Consider the following 19,669-nt stretch of genomic DNA (forward strand, 5'->3'; position numbering starts at 1 on the left):
ATAAGAGTTAAATTACTAATATAATAAAGCTGAATTGTCAAAAAAATGAAAAGGTAAATAGAAAATTGTGGGAAATGCCTAGCAATTTAAACCAAATTCAAAAATATTAAAACTTAGAATTCAATATCGGTGAAAGAGTGAGTTACATTTTAGAAGGCAGTATTAACTCGTGGCTAAAGAAAAATAGGGTGGAAACAAAATTCCTGTGGTTAAGGGTATATACAAATACAAATGCCATTTATTTTTCCTCTGCTTTAAACATGCAGCATAATAGTTTTTATGAATGATCTTATAAACACATGTATTTGAGATATAGTTTCTCTATGATAATTTATAACAAGATCTTCACACTTTGATATGGGTTTTTGTTTAATATTTTAAATAGGCACTCTAAATTTTACTCTATTTCATAATGATTAAGAAGGGGAGAAAACAAAATGATCGTTTGAAAATAGGAATAAAGTATTGAGCTACACAACAGAATAGTATACCATTTAAAGGAAACATATACCAAGATAAAATGTTATGAAAGAGACTGTTATTCAAAGTTTGTTTTTATGTTGTAGAAAAGTTTTATAGCTTAAATCACTTAGGAAGATTTTTAAAAATTTACATTTTGATTGGTAAAAATAACAAATAGAGTAAAAAACTATACATAGAATTCTTCAGATTTACAAATATAAAATTTATGACTACAAAATACTGCTAGCTAAGGACCAGGAAAATATATAAAACTGCTTGGTTATAATAATATGTTCTCCAAATATTTCATTAAGTTATTCTCGTATAAATTAACATTTACCAAGACCAAAGGAAACTTACCTTGCAAGAATTAGACAGTTCATTTGTGTCATCTCTGTTGCTGTCTCTTGATAAATTATCCACTTTACTTTCATTTCCAGATGCAAACTTTATGAGTAACTGAGATGGTCCCCCTTTAGAACAATTGTGCTTAAGGCTGGATAGACAGGAAATATTTGGATAAGCTCCTCCCAATGAAATACTTCTTTGTAAAATACCATGGTTTTTGTTCATCTGTGAATGTGGTCTTTCCAATTCTCCACTGATATTTATTTGATAATCTACATTTTGGGAGGATGGCAAACATGCAGATGTCCTATGCGTGAGCTTAATATACTCTGAATCAGAATTAAGCTTAATTTCTGACATTTCTGGTTTACAATCACCATTTGTTGTTTCACAATCTAACGTAGTTGCTTTTTGTTGGGTGAAATGCACTGAAACACAAGAATATCCTTCAGATGACTTTTCACAGACAGTCTGTCTGGGAGTATTATTTGAAAGAACAATCTTCTTCTGTAACGAGCCCTTCCTGTGAAGCGGCCGTATGTCTCTTACTTCTCCGGGGGTACAAATTGTTTTGGATAACCGAAGTCCATTGACAGCTGTTGAAAGAAATCCTTTAGCACTAGTGCCATCCTCATTATGTGCAATTTCACTAGGAGAAATAATAAACTGGTGTGAAGTTTGATAGGACCCTTGGCTCAGAAGAGTACATGGACTTGTTGGAGAAGTCGGTGGGGTATTTGAAGGACTCCTAGGAAAAATGACTAAGGAGGAGCAACGTTTTAGTGGAATTTTTGTGTTCCTGCTCACTGGCAATTTCATAATCTCTAATCCATGTTCCAAGTCATCCTGGACAAAAGGATCTGTACTTGTACTTCTTGAAAAAATTTCACATGGAGTAGTATTCCTGTTTGGCACACTTCTATTGGAGGTGCTGTCAGAAGGTAAGTTTCCACCCAAAACAGTATCATCACTTGGTGGAAAAGTGTAACTACTACTGTCACTGATGACACTGTTAGTGTATGAACCTCCACTTGTGATACTTGCACATGACCCAAAATCACTGCCGTTGCTGCTGTAAGACCCATTATCACTGGCTGAAAAGTTACTAAGGCTACCACTACAAATGGCTGGATTGCTTACAAGGTTACCATCATTCACAGCATTCAATTCATTATCGACCACAGCACTGCTGTAAATACCATCCTTCAAGATACAAGCAAATGAAGCATCATCACTATCAGCTAAGACATTGCTAGACTGAAGATATGCACTGTACCTTGGCTGTAGTGAAATCTGTAGACAGCTGCTCTTTTTATTAACATTTTCAGATGAGGGAACAGATGATCTTTCTTGAGACTGAACGTTTTCCTTTATTAACGGAGCTAGTGCAGTCTGTCTGGGAGTCAGCTTCATTTGAACAACGTTAGACGTTGAAATCCGTGTTGGTCTTTTGAAGCACACATGAACATGGCTATCCAAGTCATCTCTGGAGGTTTCTGACAAAGGGTAAGTATTGCTTCTTCTGGCTGCAAAGTGCAATCGTAAGCTTTGTGCCATTTGTTCTCATTTCCAAACATGTTAAGGGCTGAAAGTCATAACAAAGATCTCTGTCGGTAGACAGGCTAGAAGCAGCTGCACTGCATCAAAAGAAAAAATCATTTGTGGTGCCTAAAAGAGCTATTAAGTAGTAGTCTTTATCCTAAGTAAAACATTAGATACCAAATATCATAGAAAGAAAAAGACGACCCATTCCAGAGACTGACGTTTCCAAAATGTCTTGAATCGCTTGTAGTCAAAATGCCTTCACTTACAAAGCACTTGATTTCCAGCGACCTTTAAGCTGAGCTCAGCTGCAGCACACTGACTCAAACACAGCCAACCTTGTTTCAATTATACCTTCTCCAATTTGCATGAATGAGTAACACAAGAACAACAATCTTCTAACATTTCAAGTTGAAACAGTATTTTTTCACCCCAACTCTACTAAATGAACATTTAACTATGTGAATCGCAGTGCCTATACTTTCTCCAGCCGACTTTGACCACTAATATTTTTACCCATAGGTATAGAATTACAGGAAGTTGGTAGGAACGAAACCCCATGTAATTAAGCATCAAATCAAAGATTGAATTTCCAAATAGTAGCCATACTAGGAATCTAGTCAAGTTAGTTAATATAGGGACTGTTAATTTTTTTTTTTAATGTGTGAATTCAGTTAGGTAAATTTGGAAACAACAAAACTTTAGGATAAATTAAAACTTTAGCACTACATCAAATAGATACATATTTTAGCTTCCAAAGTGCTGGTTACATAAAAAGTGAAAGCCTAAGGACAGAACTACAAAATTAACCTAGTAATACCATTGCAAAACTGAAGCATAGGTTCGAGAAAAAAAGTTTAAGAGAAGCTGTCACTAAGCATTTTCTCCTGTAATTTTAAGGCCTTTTCCAGCCAAGTAGAACAGTCTTTAAATGATGCCATTTATACTTTGACTATTAAAACTGCCAAGAAACAACCTAAGCAACCATTCCAATAAAAATATATGCAGATTAGAAAAAAAAAACTACACCCCAAGATAGTTTGAACACATAGGATATTTTATTCCACTGTCTCTGCAATTCATTCACTTAAGAGAGTGTTGTGGTAAGTAAAGAAGTCTAAAAAGGATTTCACACATCAAATAAATATATCTCAATGCCAATTCTGTTCTGAAAAACTCTAGGAGCTCTTTGCTGGCCCCTGCTGGTGCTTTGAAACAATCCATTTAGCTGTTTGATATCTATAAAGAAATACAAACCAAGCTGCACATTTCTTTATATAAACAAAGTACATACTTGTTTACATTTTTGAGAGCTAGCCCTACCCTAGAGGTGGAATTACTCACCAGTGCTGATAAAGCTCCCACAGTAGAGAACAGTGGACTGTTTGTCCTTTTAGAGGTTGTGATTTTGTATATATATTTTTTCTGCTTTGTATTTATTTAACCTTTATTTTCAGTTTACTAGGCAATAAAAATTTAATATTTTAATTTCTCTCCCAAATGCCATAGACCAAGGTTGGTATTCTATTTGAAAGAAACAAATTTATTTTCAAATAATACTCTAGGGTATATTTAAACCCCTTACCTAAATTTTATAGCTGGAACTCCAGTAATAAATATATACTGGCTCATTCATAGGAAAGTAAAAGGTAAAATAGTTCCGTTGTTTATACCACATGCTACTACACCCAAGTTGTATTTTTCTAAGTAAGTTTTTTTTCCTAAGTAAAAGTAAATATGTAAAACATATACTTTGTTAAAAAAACTGCTTAAGATAGATCTGTTTTCTATCAGAATTTTCTAAACAGATTTTTAATCAATTAAGACACAAAACAGAATTATGGGAATTTATTGAATTTCATTTGACTAGAATGAAACAGCACTGTTTTCGAATGTGTACAATAGTTGGAAACTCAGTCATACAATTATTATGTTATTTTTGGTTTTGTATAAACTACCTCCTTTATGATTTTACTGACTTCAGTCAATATTCTCTTAACATCTTTTTCTTTTAAATAAGGAGGACTCCTGTTTTACTCTGCCTTCAAATGACCTCAGCGTTCTTTCTGGGATTAAGTGTGGGGTCTAATAACTCAAAGAATGAATCCCTTCTAATAGGCTAATCAATGAGATCTAATTGTTCATGCCTGTGGCCTAAAACTTCCATGAAATAAGAAAAGCTCCTCTGATTATTAACATATAAAATAACGAACTCCAAGTATTTGGCCAGATAAATGTCTTCTCTGGTAAGCTTCACTATAAGCATCAGTACCATGTCCCCTAACTAGATTTTAACTTTCCAGAGAGCATGGGCCATAACTACACATTTCTTCTGATGCTCCTGAGCTTGTCCTGGGCACAAAGTAAGTACCAAAAGACACCAGATAGAAGTCTGGATGGATAGATGGATGGTGTCATCACAGTCACTCTGAATGCCTAATGCTTTCTTTCAGGATTTTTCTTGTTGTTGTTGAAGTTGATCCAGCTGCCACTTTTAAAGAAATATCAAAAAGCACAGCAGGTGGACAAGAAAGAATGACGTTTGAAAAATTTACAGAGAGGGTTTCAGCTAAGGAAAAGTAAGGTAAGAGAATCACATGCACTTCCTAGCACTCTAGTCTGAGTTTAAATTCTAGGGAGGCCGAACAGTTTGCATTGCTGGCTGAGGTCTGAAATTGCATAGGGTCTATACTGCTATTACAGCAGGTACATGGGAAATCAGGGAACTAGATATAAAATGTAGTCCCTCAGTCCAGCAAATACCAAAACAGGAGTGTTAACCCTAACCTTAAGTGTAGAAGAACTGGAGGGACATGGCAGCCCTCATGTGGAAAGAATCCATGCAAGTCCTACATAGAATTTCATATTCTGGAATGAAACAGATAATGTCTTAGGATTGACGCTAAGAACCTCACATTCGGAGCTGTTGGTTACTGATCATCTACATGGAAAATAATGTGATTATCTACATGGTATGGATAGGCTCTGGGTAATCTTAATCATTGACTGAACTTTGAAGGCCAAAGTCAGCTGCGGTGGCTAATTGTATGTATCAAATTCGATAGGTTATGGTACCCACTTGTTTTGGTCAAACACCAGTACAGATATTGCTATGAAGACATTTAGACAGAATTAGCATTTAAATCAGTAGACTCGGAGTAGAGCACATTACCCTCCACAATGTGTGTGGGTCTCATCCAATCAGTTGAGGGCTCTGAGAGCAAACACAGGTTTTGTAAGAAGCAGCAATGCTGCCTCAAGACTACAATGTAGAATCCCTGCCTAAGTTCTCAGCCTCCTGGCCTGCCCTGCAGATTTCAGATTGACGTCTTCACTATATATATATTGTGTGGAATATATATATTCATATATTATACATAATTTCATATATAAAATATATGAAAAATAAATAATACATAAAATACATACACAATCTATTGTTTCTGTGTCTCTGGAGAACCTTCAATAATACAAAAAATACATACACAATCTATTGTTTCTGTGTCTCTGGAGAACCTTCACTAATACGACTGCTAAACGTGAGAAGCACAGGGTCTCCACCCAGAATATACGTGGCTCCTAAAACCGGTGGCTGAATGTGTACAGGTGTATGTCTTAGACTGGTGACACAGTGCTAACTTTTGCATTGGTGGGTAGAATTTTTTTAAGACACATCATTCTGAAATGTTCTGTCATTATTGCCACCACTACCACCACCATCACCATAATGAAACGACAATATTTTATATCCCTCAAGTCTTAAAATTGGCTGGAAAAAAGTGATATAAGCCTACTCTTTCTTGAAAGCAAATATCACTTATATTACAAACGTTTTCCAGATGACTAAAGTTGTTTCTGCTTAATATTATACTTGTGTTCTTCACCCTCTATTTTCAAAGAGAATTTGCTAGCAAAATGGTACATTTTAAATTTAGTTGTGAGTGCCTCAGCAGAATAAAGACGGAATGACATTTATAATGACACCGGTCACTTGTTGCTATACAATCAGGTCTGTTACTCCACCAATGGCTATAGTTTCTATAACATCTCAGGTCATCTCTATACCTCCCTTACCTGCTAAGACTAGCAACAAATCAGAGAACTAGAATGACACACACCACCATGTTCTAATTATCTTTGGCTCTTTGGCTGGTAAACCAAGTTTCTCGGGAAAAGCTGTATCTCCCATGCATAGAAGAGCATCTAACACAGTAGATATACTAAATGGTATATCTTAGCTAACACAAGATATACCATAAAAGAGAGCTACAAACGCGTAAGTCCATGAATGTTAAATGACACTTTATATTTCTATCATGATCAAGAATTTTCCAAGTATTTTCATTGTCACTGTCTCATTTTATCCTCACAATATGCTTATGAGATAGGCAGGGCAAATATTGTTGTCCTCGTTTTTTAAATGTGAGAAGGTATTTTTAGAAGGACTGAATAATTTGTTTAGGGTTACAAGCTAATGCCCCAAAAGAAAGGCAGGATTATAATAGAATTTCTTAGTCCTTAGGGTGGGGATCTATAATAACTTTTTTTTTCCCCCCCCGAGATGGAGTCTCACTCTGTTGCCTAGGCTGGAATGCAGTGGTGTGATCTCAGCTCACTGCAACCTCCACCTCCTGGGCTCAAGCAATTCTCATGCCTCAGCCTCCAGGGTAGCCGGGACTACAGGTGTGCACCATCAGGCCTGGCTAATTTTTGTATTTTTAGTACAGACGCGGTTTCACCATGCTAGCCAGGCTGGTGTCGAACTCCTGACCTCAGGTGTTCACCTAACCTCAGGAACACCTCCTGATCCACCCGCCTCAGCCTCCCAAAGTGCTGGGATTACAGGCGTTACAATATCTTGATTAATGTGTTATTTTTTTTTCATTTGGTTAAAAGTTTTAAAAATTTTGTCATATTTATCCATCTATAAATATCCAACTGTTAATATCAAAGGCAATACTTTTTTCTTCCAACCTATCATGACACACTTCATAGTATTATATACACAGTAAATGCTTAAGGAATGTTAATTCACTGATTAGTGTTTGACAAACAGCCATTCTGGCCATTAATAAAGAGTCACACCAATACTAAAGTTACTGGCAAAATGGACCAGACAATTAAGCACAAATTTGGTGGAAAGCACAAATGTAAGCTGTCCCTCCTTGTGGACAACATGCAAATAACGCAAATAAAATAGTTCACCAATAATACACCCAATGATCAGGCAGAATTCACATAGGTATCAGTGGCAACAGGAAAAATAACAGTAATACCACGATCTAGCAATTCAACTCTAAAACATATCTCTTAGAGATAGACTCAGACACGTACATAGGGAGACATAAAAGTGTTTATCAATTGGTAAGAGCAAAATACTGGAAATAACACTAATATCTATTAAGGAGGTTAAATACATAAATTATAGCATTATGATTTTTCAGAATATAGAAAATTATGCATCATTGAAATGTGTAATCACAGATCTCACAAATATAATGTTAAGCAAAAAAGCATATCAGAGGAATGTTTATAGAGATATTCTATTTTTATAAATTAAAAAATATGCAAAATAAACAATGTGGGTTTTTGTTTTTTGGAGACAGAGTTTCACTCTTGTCACCTGGGCTGGAGTGCAATGGTGTGATCTTGGCTCACTGCAACCTCCACCTCCTGGGTTCGAGCAAGTCTCCCACCTCAGCCTCCCGAGTAGCTGGGACTACAGGTGCCTACCATCACACTTAACTAATTTTTGTATTTTTATTAGAGACAGAGTTTCACCATGTTGGCCTGCCTGATCTTGAACTCCTGACCTCAGGTGATCCACCTGCCTCAGCCTCCCAAGGTGCTGGGATTACAGGCATAAGCAACCATGCCCGGCCAACAATGTGTTTTTTAGGGATATATATATATATATATATGTGATATAAAATATATATATATGTGATAAAAGTATTTTAAAAAGCAAAGAATGATAAATACAAAATTGAGGACAGTGGCTACTACTTGTGGAGGAAGAAAAGAAGATGCTACTAAGGAGGCATCTAGGGAGGGTTTCAAAGATTTTGGTAATGTTCTAGTTCTTAAGCTGAGTAACGTGTATACATATTTGTCTTATTTAAAATATTTATATTATGTGGGCTTTTTTGTATGTATATTTCATGAGTTAAAAACAAAACACACACAAAAACTCCACCAATACGAAGTTTAATTTGTTTCCATCTAGAAGGGACCAGCCTGGCCAACATGATGAAACTCTGTCTCTACTAAAAATACAAAAATAAGCTGGGCAAGGAGGCGGGTGCCTGTAATCCCAGCTACCTGGAAGGCTGAGGCAGGAGAGTCGCTTGAACCTGGGAGGCAGAGGCTGCAGTGAGCTGAGATTGTGCCACCGCACTCCAGCCTAGGCAACAGAGTGAGATTCTGTCAAATAATAATAATAATAATAAATAAAGGAAAACAGATCTATAGAGACAGATGGGAAAAAAAGGAAAACATTTTATATTCTTTTAAAAAAGCTAAAAAAAAGACAGAAAACAAATAGCTCTGTAACTAACCATATTTGATAATCAAATCAGCAACATCTGTCACTTAGCCTTAAAAATTAGATTGCCAGGCTGGGCATGGCGGCTCATGCCTGTAATCCCAGCACTTTGGGAGTCAGAGGCAGGCAGATCACGAGATCAGGAGATCAGGACCATCCTGGCCAACATGGTGAAACCCCATCTCTATTAAAATTCACAAAAATTAGCCAGACACGGTGTTGTGCGCCTATGGTCCCAGCTACTAGGGAGGCTGAGGCAGGGGAACCGCATGAACCCTGGAGGCGGAGGTTGCAGTGAGCCGAGACTGCGCCACTGTGCTCCCACCTGGCGACAAAGCGAGACTCCATCTCAAAAAAAAAAAAAAATATATATATATGTGTGTATATATATAGAGAGAGAGAGATTGCCAGTCAGTGATAGTCTTCTTTGGCAGCAATAATATACCTTTGCTTAGTATGATGTTTATTAAAGATTTCATTGGCAACATCTTTAGTTGCTAGTATAATTATCATTTCTTGAGGGCAAAAAAACATGAATGTAGTTTAACACTAAAAACAGACTTCTTTTAAAAAAAGCTAGTTTCTCTGTTAGCTAAAAAATGAACAAAACTGTTTAATTTTTCTGGTGCTTGTAACTGATAAGCTTTGCACACATAACACTGTTTCTATGCTTACCTGTTCAAATTTTACAGGTTTAAAATATAGATATAAGATGCTAAGAAGAGGGTTTGAGATTGGATCCTCAGAGACAAAATTAGGAAAAGGATAGGACTTTAAGAGAGTCTTTGGGAATTCAGAAATCAGAACAATCATTTTATAAAAAGAACATCAGGTTTAACTTTGCTTTTTGCTTCTGTAAGAACTGGCCATCCTTGAGAAGACTTTATTTGCTCATTCCTTATCAGTGTAAAAAGGACAGATTTCCTCTGTAGAAGAGTGGGGATGAGAGAGTGGATAGGATGTCCATTGGATACAAGTAACCGTAAGAAAGGCCACTGTAGTGAGGAGGCGCAACGGAAGGATACCCTGGGGGAAGATTCCCAGAGCCATGGACTAGGAACCAGGGGTCACGGGCAAGTGAGAGGGAAGGCAGGACAAAGAGATTGGTTTTCTGTCCTCTCCTGTCACAAGAGGTCTTGAATAAGACCTTATAATATGTTGGCAATCAGAAGAGGTGCTTGGGAGGAGAATGGAAAGGGAGCGAGTAGGACCAGGAGGAAGAAAACAAATTCTATCTCCCTCACCATTTTGCCCAGAGTCTCCATAACCACCCCCAAGCCATCTCTCAAATCCCAGATTGCTTACCCCCTTCCCCCGGCTGCTCTTCTGAAACGCACCCTTACTTCATATTTCACACAAGCACAATATAACTTACCAATCGGTTTTCGTCAAACACTTCAAAAAGAAGCCGGTGCTGCTGAGGATGAACCTAAGTAAGAAAAAGACAATCTTTATTTAAAAACAAGTAAACATCAACCCACGGATACTCAGAAATAAATGCTTAAAGATGCTGCCATTTGGTCGGGCGCGGTGGCTCATACCTGTAATCCCAGCACTTTGGGAGGCCGAGGTGGGTGGATCGCCTGATGTCAGGAGTTCGAGACCAGCCTGGCCAACATAGTGAAACCTCGTCTCTACTAAAAATACAAAAATGAGCCAGGTATGGTGGCACGTGCCTGTAGTCCCAGCTACTTGGGATGCTGAGGCAGGAGAATCGCTTCAACCTGGAAGGTGGCGACTGCAATGAGCCAAGATTGTGCCATTGCACTCCAGCCTGGGCGACATAGAGAGACTCCATCTCAAGAAAAACAAAACAAAACAAACAAAAAGATGTTGCCACTTGCTAATTCCGATTATTTGGAATGCATTTTTAAATTACATGAAATAAGAGCAGACTAGTCATGTGTCACTCATTCACTAGTAGTTTCACAACAACAACAAAGTGAATCTGGTTGTTTATTTTTCAGATTTTTCTAACAGAACGAAAGGAAGTAAAAGAAAATTTCAAAAGATTACTTAAATGTTTGCAAACGCTTATAAATACAGACTAGATTTTGACATCTTATGATCAGTTTTATTTACTTGCTTTTTATTTATCAGTTTAGAGCCACCCAAAGTGAACATTTATTTTTCAGAAACTAGTGTTGTGAATCCTTTTATTATTGACTTAATAAAAATACATGTTGCTTTTACTATATAAAGTACATAGCAGTCAAAAGTATACACTCCATTTTCACTTAAGGTTTAAATTTTATAGCACATGAATAAAAATTACAAGCAATATTTTATTTTTCAAAGCCAATGCTTTCATTCTTGTAGGAATGTTTTGATATCAAAATAAAAATCTATGTAACATCAAACAGAAAGGCAATCTTTAATACTTTTTTGTACCAGAGTTTAAAATGAACAAAACATATTCATGTTTATGTTGATTTTTTGCCTACAATACATGTATTATATTGAACACCGAGATATCTTAAAACATTGGTGTACATGTCAAAAGTATTGATAGAAAAAAGTCCTATGCTTGTGACAAAGATATCTAGATACCTAACTCAGTGTCTACTTTTCCCTCTGAGAACATAATCCTAGTTTTACCTACAGCCGTGTTCCCAGGCTCACCACAATACACACCTCTTGAGGAAACCATTAATTTTTGAAAACTGAAGTACAACACATATTCAGTGAAGTATAAAGTATACTAATGTTGTGATGAGGAAGAAAAAAGTATACTAATCTTAACTATACGGCCTGATAACTTTTTACATATACATATTGTATCATACAGTATGTATATGTAAAAATACATATACATATGCATCATATACATATACAGTATGTAAAATACGTATACATATACATATGTAAAAATACATATACATACTGTATATGTAAATGATATGTATATGATACATATGTATATGTATCAAACTCAGATAAAGATATTGAATACTCTGTTCTATTCTATATTTTTTGTGTGTGAATGGTGTTCTATGGAATTGTTTAACATGGAGACCCTGAATATGTCTGTCTAGAAATGTATCCCTTGTACCTAGGGGCAACCAATGAAGCCAACCTAGTGCCAGTCACTCCTCAGGACAGCTTTTCAGAGGTGGCTGACTCAGCTGGGAGAGATGTCCCTTTTGCCCCTTGCATTTATCTTTCCTGTCTGAAATGCGGTCAGGATAGCTGGCACTCCTTCAGCCATATTGTGACCATGGAGTAACTGAGGACAGACGGGCCAAACATAAGGCTAGACAACGTGGGGATGGAAAACTAGTGTGAAGATGGCCGGATGTGCTGGTTCACACCTGTCATCCCAGCACCCCCAGGCTGAGGCAGGAGGATCACTTGAGCCCAGGAGTTGGAGACCAGCCTGGGCATCATAGGGAGACCATCTCTACAAAAATAACAAAAATTAGCTGGGCGTCATGGCACGCGACTATAGTCCCAGCTACTCAGGAGGCTGAGGCACGAGAATTGTCTGAACCTGGGAGGCGGAGGTTGCAGTGAGCCGAGATTGTGCCACTACACTCCAGCCTAGATAACAGAGTGCAAACCTGTCCCCTCCCTTCCACCACCCCCCCAAAAAAAGGGTGGGCATGGTGGCTCACGTCTGTAATCCCAGCACTTAAGGAGGCCAAGGCAGGCAGATCACTTGAGTTCAGGAGTCTGAAACCAGCCTGGCCAACAGGGTGAAACCCTGTCTCTACTAAAAATACAAAAGTTACCTGGGCGTGGCGGCAGGCACCTGTAATCCCAGCTAGTTGGGAGGCTGAGGCAGGAGAATCGCTTGAACCTGGGGGACAGAGGTTGCAGTGAACCAAGATCGTGCCACCGCACTGTCCAATCTGGGCAACGGAGTGAGACTACGTCTCAAAAGAAAAAAAAAAAGGAAAAGAAAAACAGTGTAAGACGATTTTTTTTCAAAGAAGATGTAGAAGAACTTTTGAGGAGATGTAACCGAGCCGAGACTTGAAAGATGGGAAGAATTTAAATGAGAAGGTATACAGAACATGCACAGCAAGGTCACATGAGAAAAGAAGGCATGGGGGCACAATGAGCATGCTCTAAGGAAATGAGACTGACAAAGACTGACAAGATTGTTTTTTTTTTTTGAGACAGAGTCTCACTCTGTCACCCAGGCTGGAGTGAAGTGGTGCAATCACAGCTCAGTGCAACCAGGCTCAAGCAATCCTCCCAGCTCAGCCTCCTGAGGGTCTACAGGCATGCACTACCATGCTCGGCTAATTTTTAAAAAATTTTTGTAGAGACAAGGTCTCACGGTGTTGCCTAGGCTGATCTTGAACTCCTGGGCTCAAGTGATCCTCCCGTCATGGCCTCACAAGAATATTTTTGCATTAGACACTGGCAAGAAAAGTTTGGTTAGTTAGGGTAGAGCCAGGGTGGGGACACTGACATCCAGAAGAAGAGTTAAGACTTGATTGGTAGGGGGACCAAAGCAGTTTTAAAAGGAGAAATGACATAATTTAGGTCACATCTGAAGATTATTTTGTCAGTGACGCACAAAATGAATTGGACTGGAGAGAGACCCTGGTGTCTACAGGAGCTGGAGCCATAGTAACTCAGGCAAGGAGTCAGCAGAGCTTTGCTCAGGATGGCCCCAGTGGGAGTAGGGAGGGAGACAGGGCTATAGAAACCCTTTTGAGGAAAAACCTCCAAAGTATCAATGTCTATCAAAATATCTAGCAGACACTGCAGATGTTTAATGAATATTGCTAAGAAACTAATCTGCTGTCCTGGTTCAGACTGTAATTAATAGCTTGTAACAGGATTCACTACCTCAACTATCTTTTTTTTCCCCCCTCACTCTGTCACCCTGGCTGCAGTACAGTGGTGCAATCCCAACTCACTGCAACCTCCGTCTCCTGGGTTCAAGCGATTCTCCTTCCTCGACCTCCCAAGTAGCTGGGACTACAGGGGCATGCCACCAGGCCTGGCTAATTTTTGTATTTTTTTTAGTAGAGACAGGGTTTCACCATGTTGGCCAGGCTGGTCTAGAGCTCCAGACCTCAACTGATCCACCTGCCTTGGCCTCCGAAAGTGCTGGGATTACAGGCATGAGCCATCACCCTGGCCTATCTTATCTTTTTAATCTATCTTTCCTACTGTAATCGGAGTGACTTACCCAGAAGACATTTAGGCCATCTTTACACCCTACTTAAAAGTTGTCCCCAGTGGTCTAAATAACAAAATCCAAACGCCTGAGTATGGAATAACCTTCATGATCTGAGTCCAATTTGCCTTTCTGGCCTTGTGTCCTACAGATGTCCCCCTGCCCAACCAAATATACATCTACCCTATACTGTAATCACACTGGAAACTCACTACTAATTGCTTCTTACATTTTCTGATTTGTACTTCTGTGCATGTTAAGGTCTATCCACTTGCAACACCTTCTCCATGCTACATGTCTACATCGTGCTCATCATTCAAGCCCAGCTCAAATGCCAGCCTCTCCCTAGAGCCTGACCTCCCTATTCACTACTACTCCTCTGTTTTCAAAGTAGTTGATCAGATTTACTACATTTTTTCCTTTTATTAAAGTTAATTTGGCATATGTGTGATATCTCCCTACTGAGTTATAAACACCACAAATGACTTATTCATGTTGCTTTTTGTATTTCAGAAGCACATAATAAATGCAAAAATATAGTTTAAAATGTGTAGTGAGAATACTAATTAAAAATTAAAAATACTAATTAAAACATGAACATAAATAGCTATCTTCTCTCTCGGGAGATTCTATTTAAATCGTAGGCAATAGTTTGTAAAAGATACAAAACGATTACAGCAAAGAAGAGGAGAGGGTCATCAGCAGCTGAGCAATTTCAACAGTTACCCAGCAGACACATGAAGCAGGGATGGAAGTGATGATGGAGGGCAGAGGAAGCTGAAAACAACCAAAAGAACCGAGTGTCAAAGCAACAGGGGCAACTGCCCTAATGACAGAATGTCTCAAATACCACCTTAGCCTCCGGATGGTACATGGACACACACGCACGAGCACGCGCGCACACACACCCTCTTATTAGAGATTTTCTCTTTATGTCTGATTTCAGGAGGAGATTTAATGAAAATATAAGCATCAGATTTTTTTCCTTTTTTAAAAAAAATTATTTTAGTTTTGGCAGTACACGTACAAGTTGGTTCTATAGATAAGCTGTGTGTTATGGGGTTTTTTTGTACATATGATTTCATCCCAGGTAATAAGCATAGTACCCAACAGGCAGCTTTTCTATCCTCACCCTCCTCCTGTCCTCTACCCTCAAGCAGGCCGCGGTGTCTACTGTCCCCTTCTTTGTATCCATGTGCACTCATGTTTAACTTCCACTTATAAGTGAGAACATGTGGTGGTTGGTTTTCTGTTCCTGTAAGCATCAGTTTTAATATATAAAATATAAATGGTAACTAAAAATGTAACATATAATTGTTCAATGTTTATGCATTTTACCTAGAGAAACAACAGATGACTTTTCTATTTTATCACTGTTAAGTATGATAGATTACCAGAGATCATGAACGTACAAATTAGAAAAACTGTCCTCAAAGGAAAAAGAGATAATTTAGGAAACAAAAGAAAAGAGTTTTAAAAACTATAAGGAGTGTCCTTAGAAACATTTAGGAATGTCTTGCATCCATAAAACAAAAACAAGATACTAAAAAAGGGAACTGGAAAACAAAAAAGAAGTGCTGGAATGAGAAATGACTGTTGAATTAAAATAGAAGTGCTTTAAGAAAAATTTGTGGAAATCTCCCCAAAGGTAAAATAAAAAGCTAAGTTGAAGGGAAATGAGTGAAAATAAAAAAGAGGATTTTCTGAACAGATTCAGTGAAAGAATTAACCCCTAATGCCCTAAAAAAGAGGCTGGGCAAATTATGGCTTGTGTGCTAAATCCAGCCAGCCATCTACTTTTTAATTTAATGGCTCACAAGATAAGAATATTTTTTATATTTTTAAATGGCTACATTTCAGATAGATATATAAATACCTACACCATAGCCTTGATTTTGCCTCCTAACCTACAACACCGAAAATATTCACTATCTGTCCCTTTAAGAAAAAGTTCACTGACCCTTGTCCTAGACAATCACTGTATGTTATCTATTAATTTCTCTCATGTATCTAGAATGGTACTGGTTAAGACCAGCCTTGGAAGATGTGAGAAAAAAGTTACTCAAACCATTTTCTGAGTCTCTGGTTCACGTGAGGAATTCTGATTGAGAAGAACAGAAAATCACTCTAGGTGACCTTCCATTCAACTAGTTGGAATCCCCAAATGATAATACAAACAGAGGGAAGAAAATTATTAAAGAAATTATTCACACAATTTCCAGAGTTGAAGAGAAACAGTATTCATTAGACTGAAATGCTTACTGATATGGTTTGACTGTGTCCCTACCCAAATCTCACCTGAATTGTAAGAATCTGCATGTGTCAACGCCAGGGCCAGGTGGAGATAACTGAATCATGGGGGTGGTTTCCCCCGTACTGTTCTCCTGGTAATGAATAAGTCTCAGGAGATCTGATGGTTTTAAAAATGAGAGTTTCCCTGCACACACTCTCTTGCCTGCTACCATGTATGATATGTCTTTGCTTCTCCTTTGCCTTCCACCATGATTGTGAGGCCTCCCCAGCCATGTGTAACTGTGAGCCCATTAAACCTCTTTCCTTTATAAATTATCCAGTCTTGGGTACACCTTTACTAGAAGCATCAGAATGGACTAATCTACTTACCAAAGGCCAAATACAATGGATTTTAAAAACTGTACATACAAGGCATATCACTGTGAAATTTTAAAACACTGGCGTAAAGATAATTATTAAAATTTTTCAGAGAAAGAGAAGAGGGAGAAAAAAGGAACAAGTATATCTTTCAACAGGAATACAAAATACAATTGTAAAAGATGATAAAGCAATGTCTTCAAATTTATGTTCACCCAAGAATCCTATGAATGGCCAAACATAAGTTGGCTGTTTACTCATCTATCACAGTTGGAAATCAACTTGGAACATGCATGCATGAGCTTTTTAATAATATGGGAAATATGATCAGAGTAATAAACACAAACAGTTAAAAAGTGGGTAGCAGGAATAGGAGGGAGGACAGAGCACCAGAATTTGTTGTTTTTCATTATAAGCCCTTTTATACTATCTCATTTTAAAACTATGTGCAAATTCTTTCACAAGATTTTTTAAATTTATTGAAGATAGAAGTAAAACTATGCTCACAAAAAATAGAGTTTATAAGATGATATTTTAAGGAAAGGCAAAAGCAGAAAAAAATAAAAATATCAGTGACAGACTTATTGAAAAAAAGGATAACTATGTTCGTCTATAAATGCATAAAACAACAGAGGAACAAAGTTGCCAAAAAAGTATCCAATTTTCCAAAAAGAACAAAGGTGTTGATAAGTGTATGATTCTATTGTGTTCATAAAGAAACTGAAGCAATATTCCTGAAAATTCTGCCAGTGGTTATGGGAACAAACAACACAGGTACATCTTTAAAACAGCCTTACTAGCTATAATTCACATAGCATACACTCATCCCTTTGAAGTATACAATTCAATGGTTTTTAATATATTCAGAGAATGTGCAACCATCACCACAATTTTAGAACATTTTTACCATTACAAAATGAAACCTTGTGTCTTTTAACAGATACTCCCCATTTTCCCTCAACCTTCCCAGGAAACCACTAATCTACTTTCTGTCTCCATAGATTTGCCTATCCTGGACATTTCATGTAAGTGGATTCATACGATATAGGGTCTTTTGTAACTGGCTTCTGATATGGTTTGACTGTGTCCCCACCCAAATCTCATCTTGAATTATAGTTCACATAATCCCCATGTGTAGTGGGAGGGACCTGGTGGGAGGTAATTGAATCATGGGGGCGGTTACCTTCATGCTGTTTTCGTGATACTGAGTGAGTTCTAATAAGATCTGATGGCTTGACCCGCATTGCCAAGACAATCCTAAGCCAAAAGAACAAAGCTGGAGGCATCACGCTACCTGACTTCAAACTATACTACAAGGCTACAGTAACCAAAACAGCATGGTACTGGTACCAAAACAGAGATATAGACCAATGGAACAGAATAGAGCCCTCGGAAATAATACCACACATCTACAACCATGTGATCTTTGACAAACCTGACAAAAACAAGAAACGAGGAAAGGATTCCCTATTTAATAAATGGTGCTGGGAAAACTGGCTAGCCATAGGTAGAAAGCTGAAACTGGATCCCTTCCTTACACCTTATATGAAAATTAATTCAAGATGGATTAAGACTTAAATGTTAGACCTAAAACCATAAAAACACTAGAAGAAAACCTAGGCAATACCATTCAGGCCATAGGCATGGGCAAGGACTTCATGACTAAAACACCAAAAGCAATGGCAACAAAAGCCAAAATAGACAAATGGGATCTAATTAAACTAAAGAGCTTCTGTACAGCAAAAGAAACTACCATCAGAGTGCACAGGCAACCTACAGAATGGGAGAAAATTTTTACAATCTACCCATTTGACAAAGGGCTAATATCCAAAATCTACAAAGAACTTAAACAAATTTACAAGAAAAAAAATCAAACAACCCCATCAAAAAGTGGGCAAAGGATATGCACAGACACTTCTCAAAAGAAGACATATGTGCAGCCAAAACACACATGAAAAAATTCTCATCATCACTGGCCATCACAGAATTTGCATAAATGCAAATCAAAACCACAATGAGATACCATCTAACACCAGTTAGAATGGAGATCATTAAAAAGTCAGGAAACAACAGGTGCTGGAGAGGATGCAGAGAAATAGTAACACTTTTACACTGTTGGTGGGACTGTAAACTAGTTCAACCATTGTGGAAGACAGTGTGGCGATTCCTCAAGGATCTTGAACAAGAAATACCATTTGACCCAGCCATCCCATTACTGGTTATATACCCAAAGGATTATAAATCATGCTGCTATAAAGACACATGCACACGTATGTTTATTGTGGCACTATTCACAATAGCAAAGACTTGGAACCAACCCAAATGTCCATCAATGATAGACTGGATTAAGAAAATGTGGCAGATATACACCATGGAATACTATGCCTCCATAAAAAAGGATGAGTTAATGTCCTTTGTAGGGAGATGAAGCTAGAAACCATCATTCTGAGCAAACTATCACAGGGACAGAAAACCAAACACCGCATGTTCTCACTCACAGGTGGGAATTGAATAATGAGAACACTTGGACACAGGAAGGGGAACATCACACACTGGGGCCTGTCATGGGGTGGGGGGAGGGGGGAGTGGGGAGGGGGAAGGGATAGCATTAGGAGATATACCTAACGTAAATTACGAGTTAATGGGTGCAGCACACCAACATGGCACATGTATACATATGTAACAAACCTGCACATTGTGCACATGTACCCTAGAACTTAAAGTACATAAAAAAAAAAGATCTGATGGCTTTATAAGGGGTTTTCCACCTTTTTCTTGACACTTCTACTTGCTGCTGCCATGTGAAGAGGGATGTGTTTGCTTCCCCTTCTGCCATGATTGTAAGTTTTCTGAGGCCTTCCCAGCCATGCTAAACTGTGAGTCAATTAAAACTTTTTCCTTTATAAATTACACAGTCTTGGCTAGAGGCAGTGGGTCACACCTGCAATCCCAGCACTTTGGGAGGCCGAGGCGGGCAGATCACCTGAGGTCAGGAGTTCGAGACCATTCTGGCCAACATGGTGAAA

The 19,669-nt window shown here is 38.0% G+C and overlaps 1 protein-coding gene across 3 annotated transcripts in view; it reads right to left on the reverse strand.

Annotated features, from left to right (window-relative positions):
* The window catches only part of NEDD4 (NEDD4 E3 ubiquitin protein ligase), a 165,460-nt gene that overhangs the window by 87,524 nt on the left and 58,267 nt on the right, over positions 1–19,669 (reverse strand). For 2 of the 3 annotated variants that reach the window (XM_032174988.2, XM_058427670.1), the window contains one exon: positions 10,272–10,325. In XM_032174988.2, the coding sequence (XP_032030879.1) occupies positions 10,272–10,325 (54 nt within the window). Of the gene's footprint in view, positions 1–822; positions 2,572–10,271; positions 10,326–19,669 lie in introns of those variants that run through there. The other variant, XM_032174990.2, reaches the window with a different exon arrangement.

This window comes from Hylobates moloch, unplaced genomic scaffold (genome assembly GCF_009828535.3).
Source record: "Hylobates moloch isolate HMO894 unplaced genomic scaffold, HMol_V3 SCAFFOLD_14, whole genome shotgun sequence".
Classification (NCBI taxonomy): Eukaryota; Metazoa; Chordata; class Mammalia; order Primates; family Hylobatidae; genus Hylobates; species Hylobates moloch.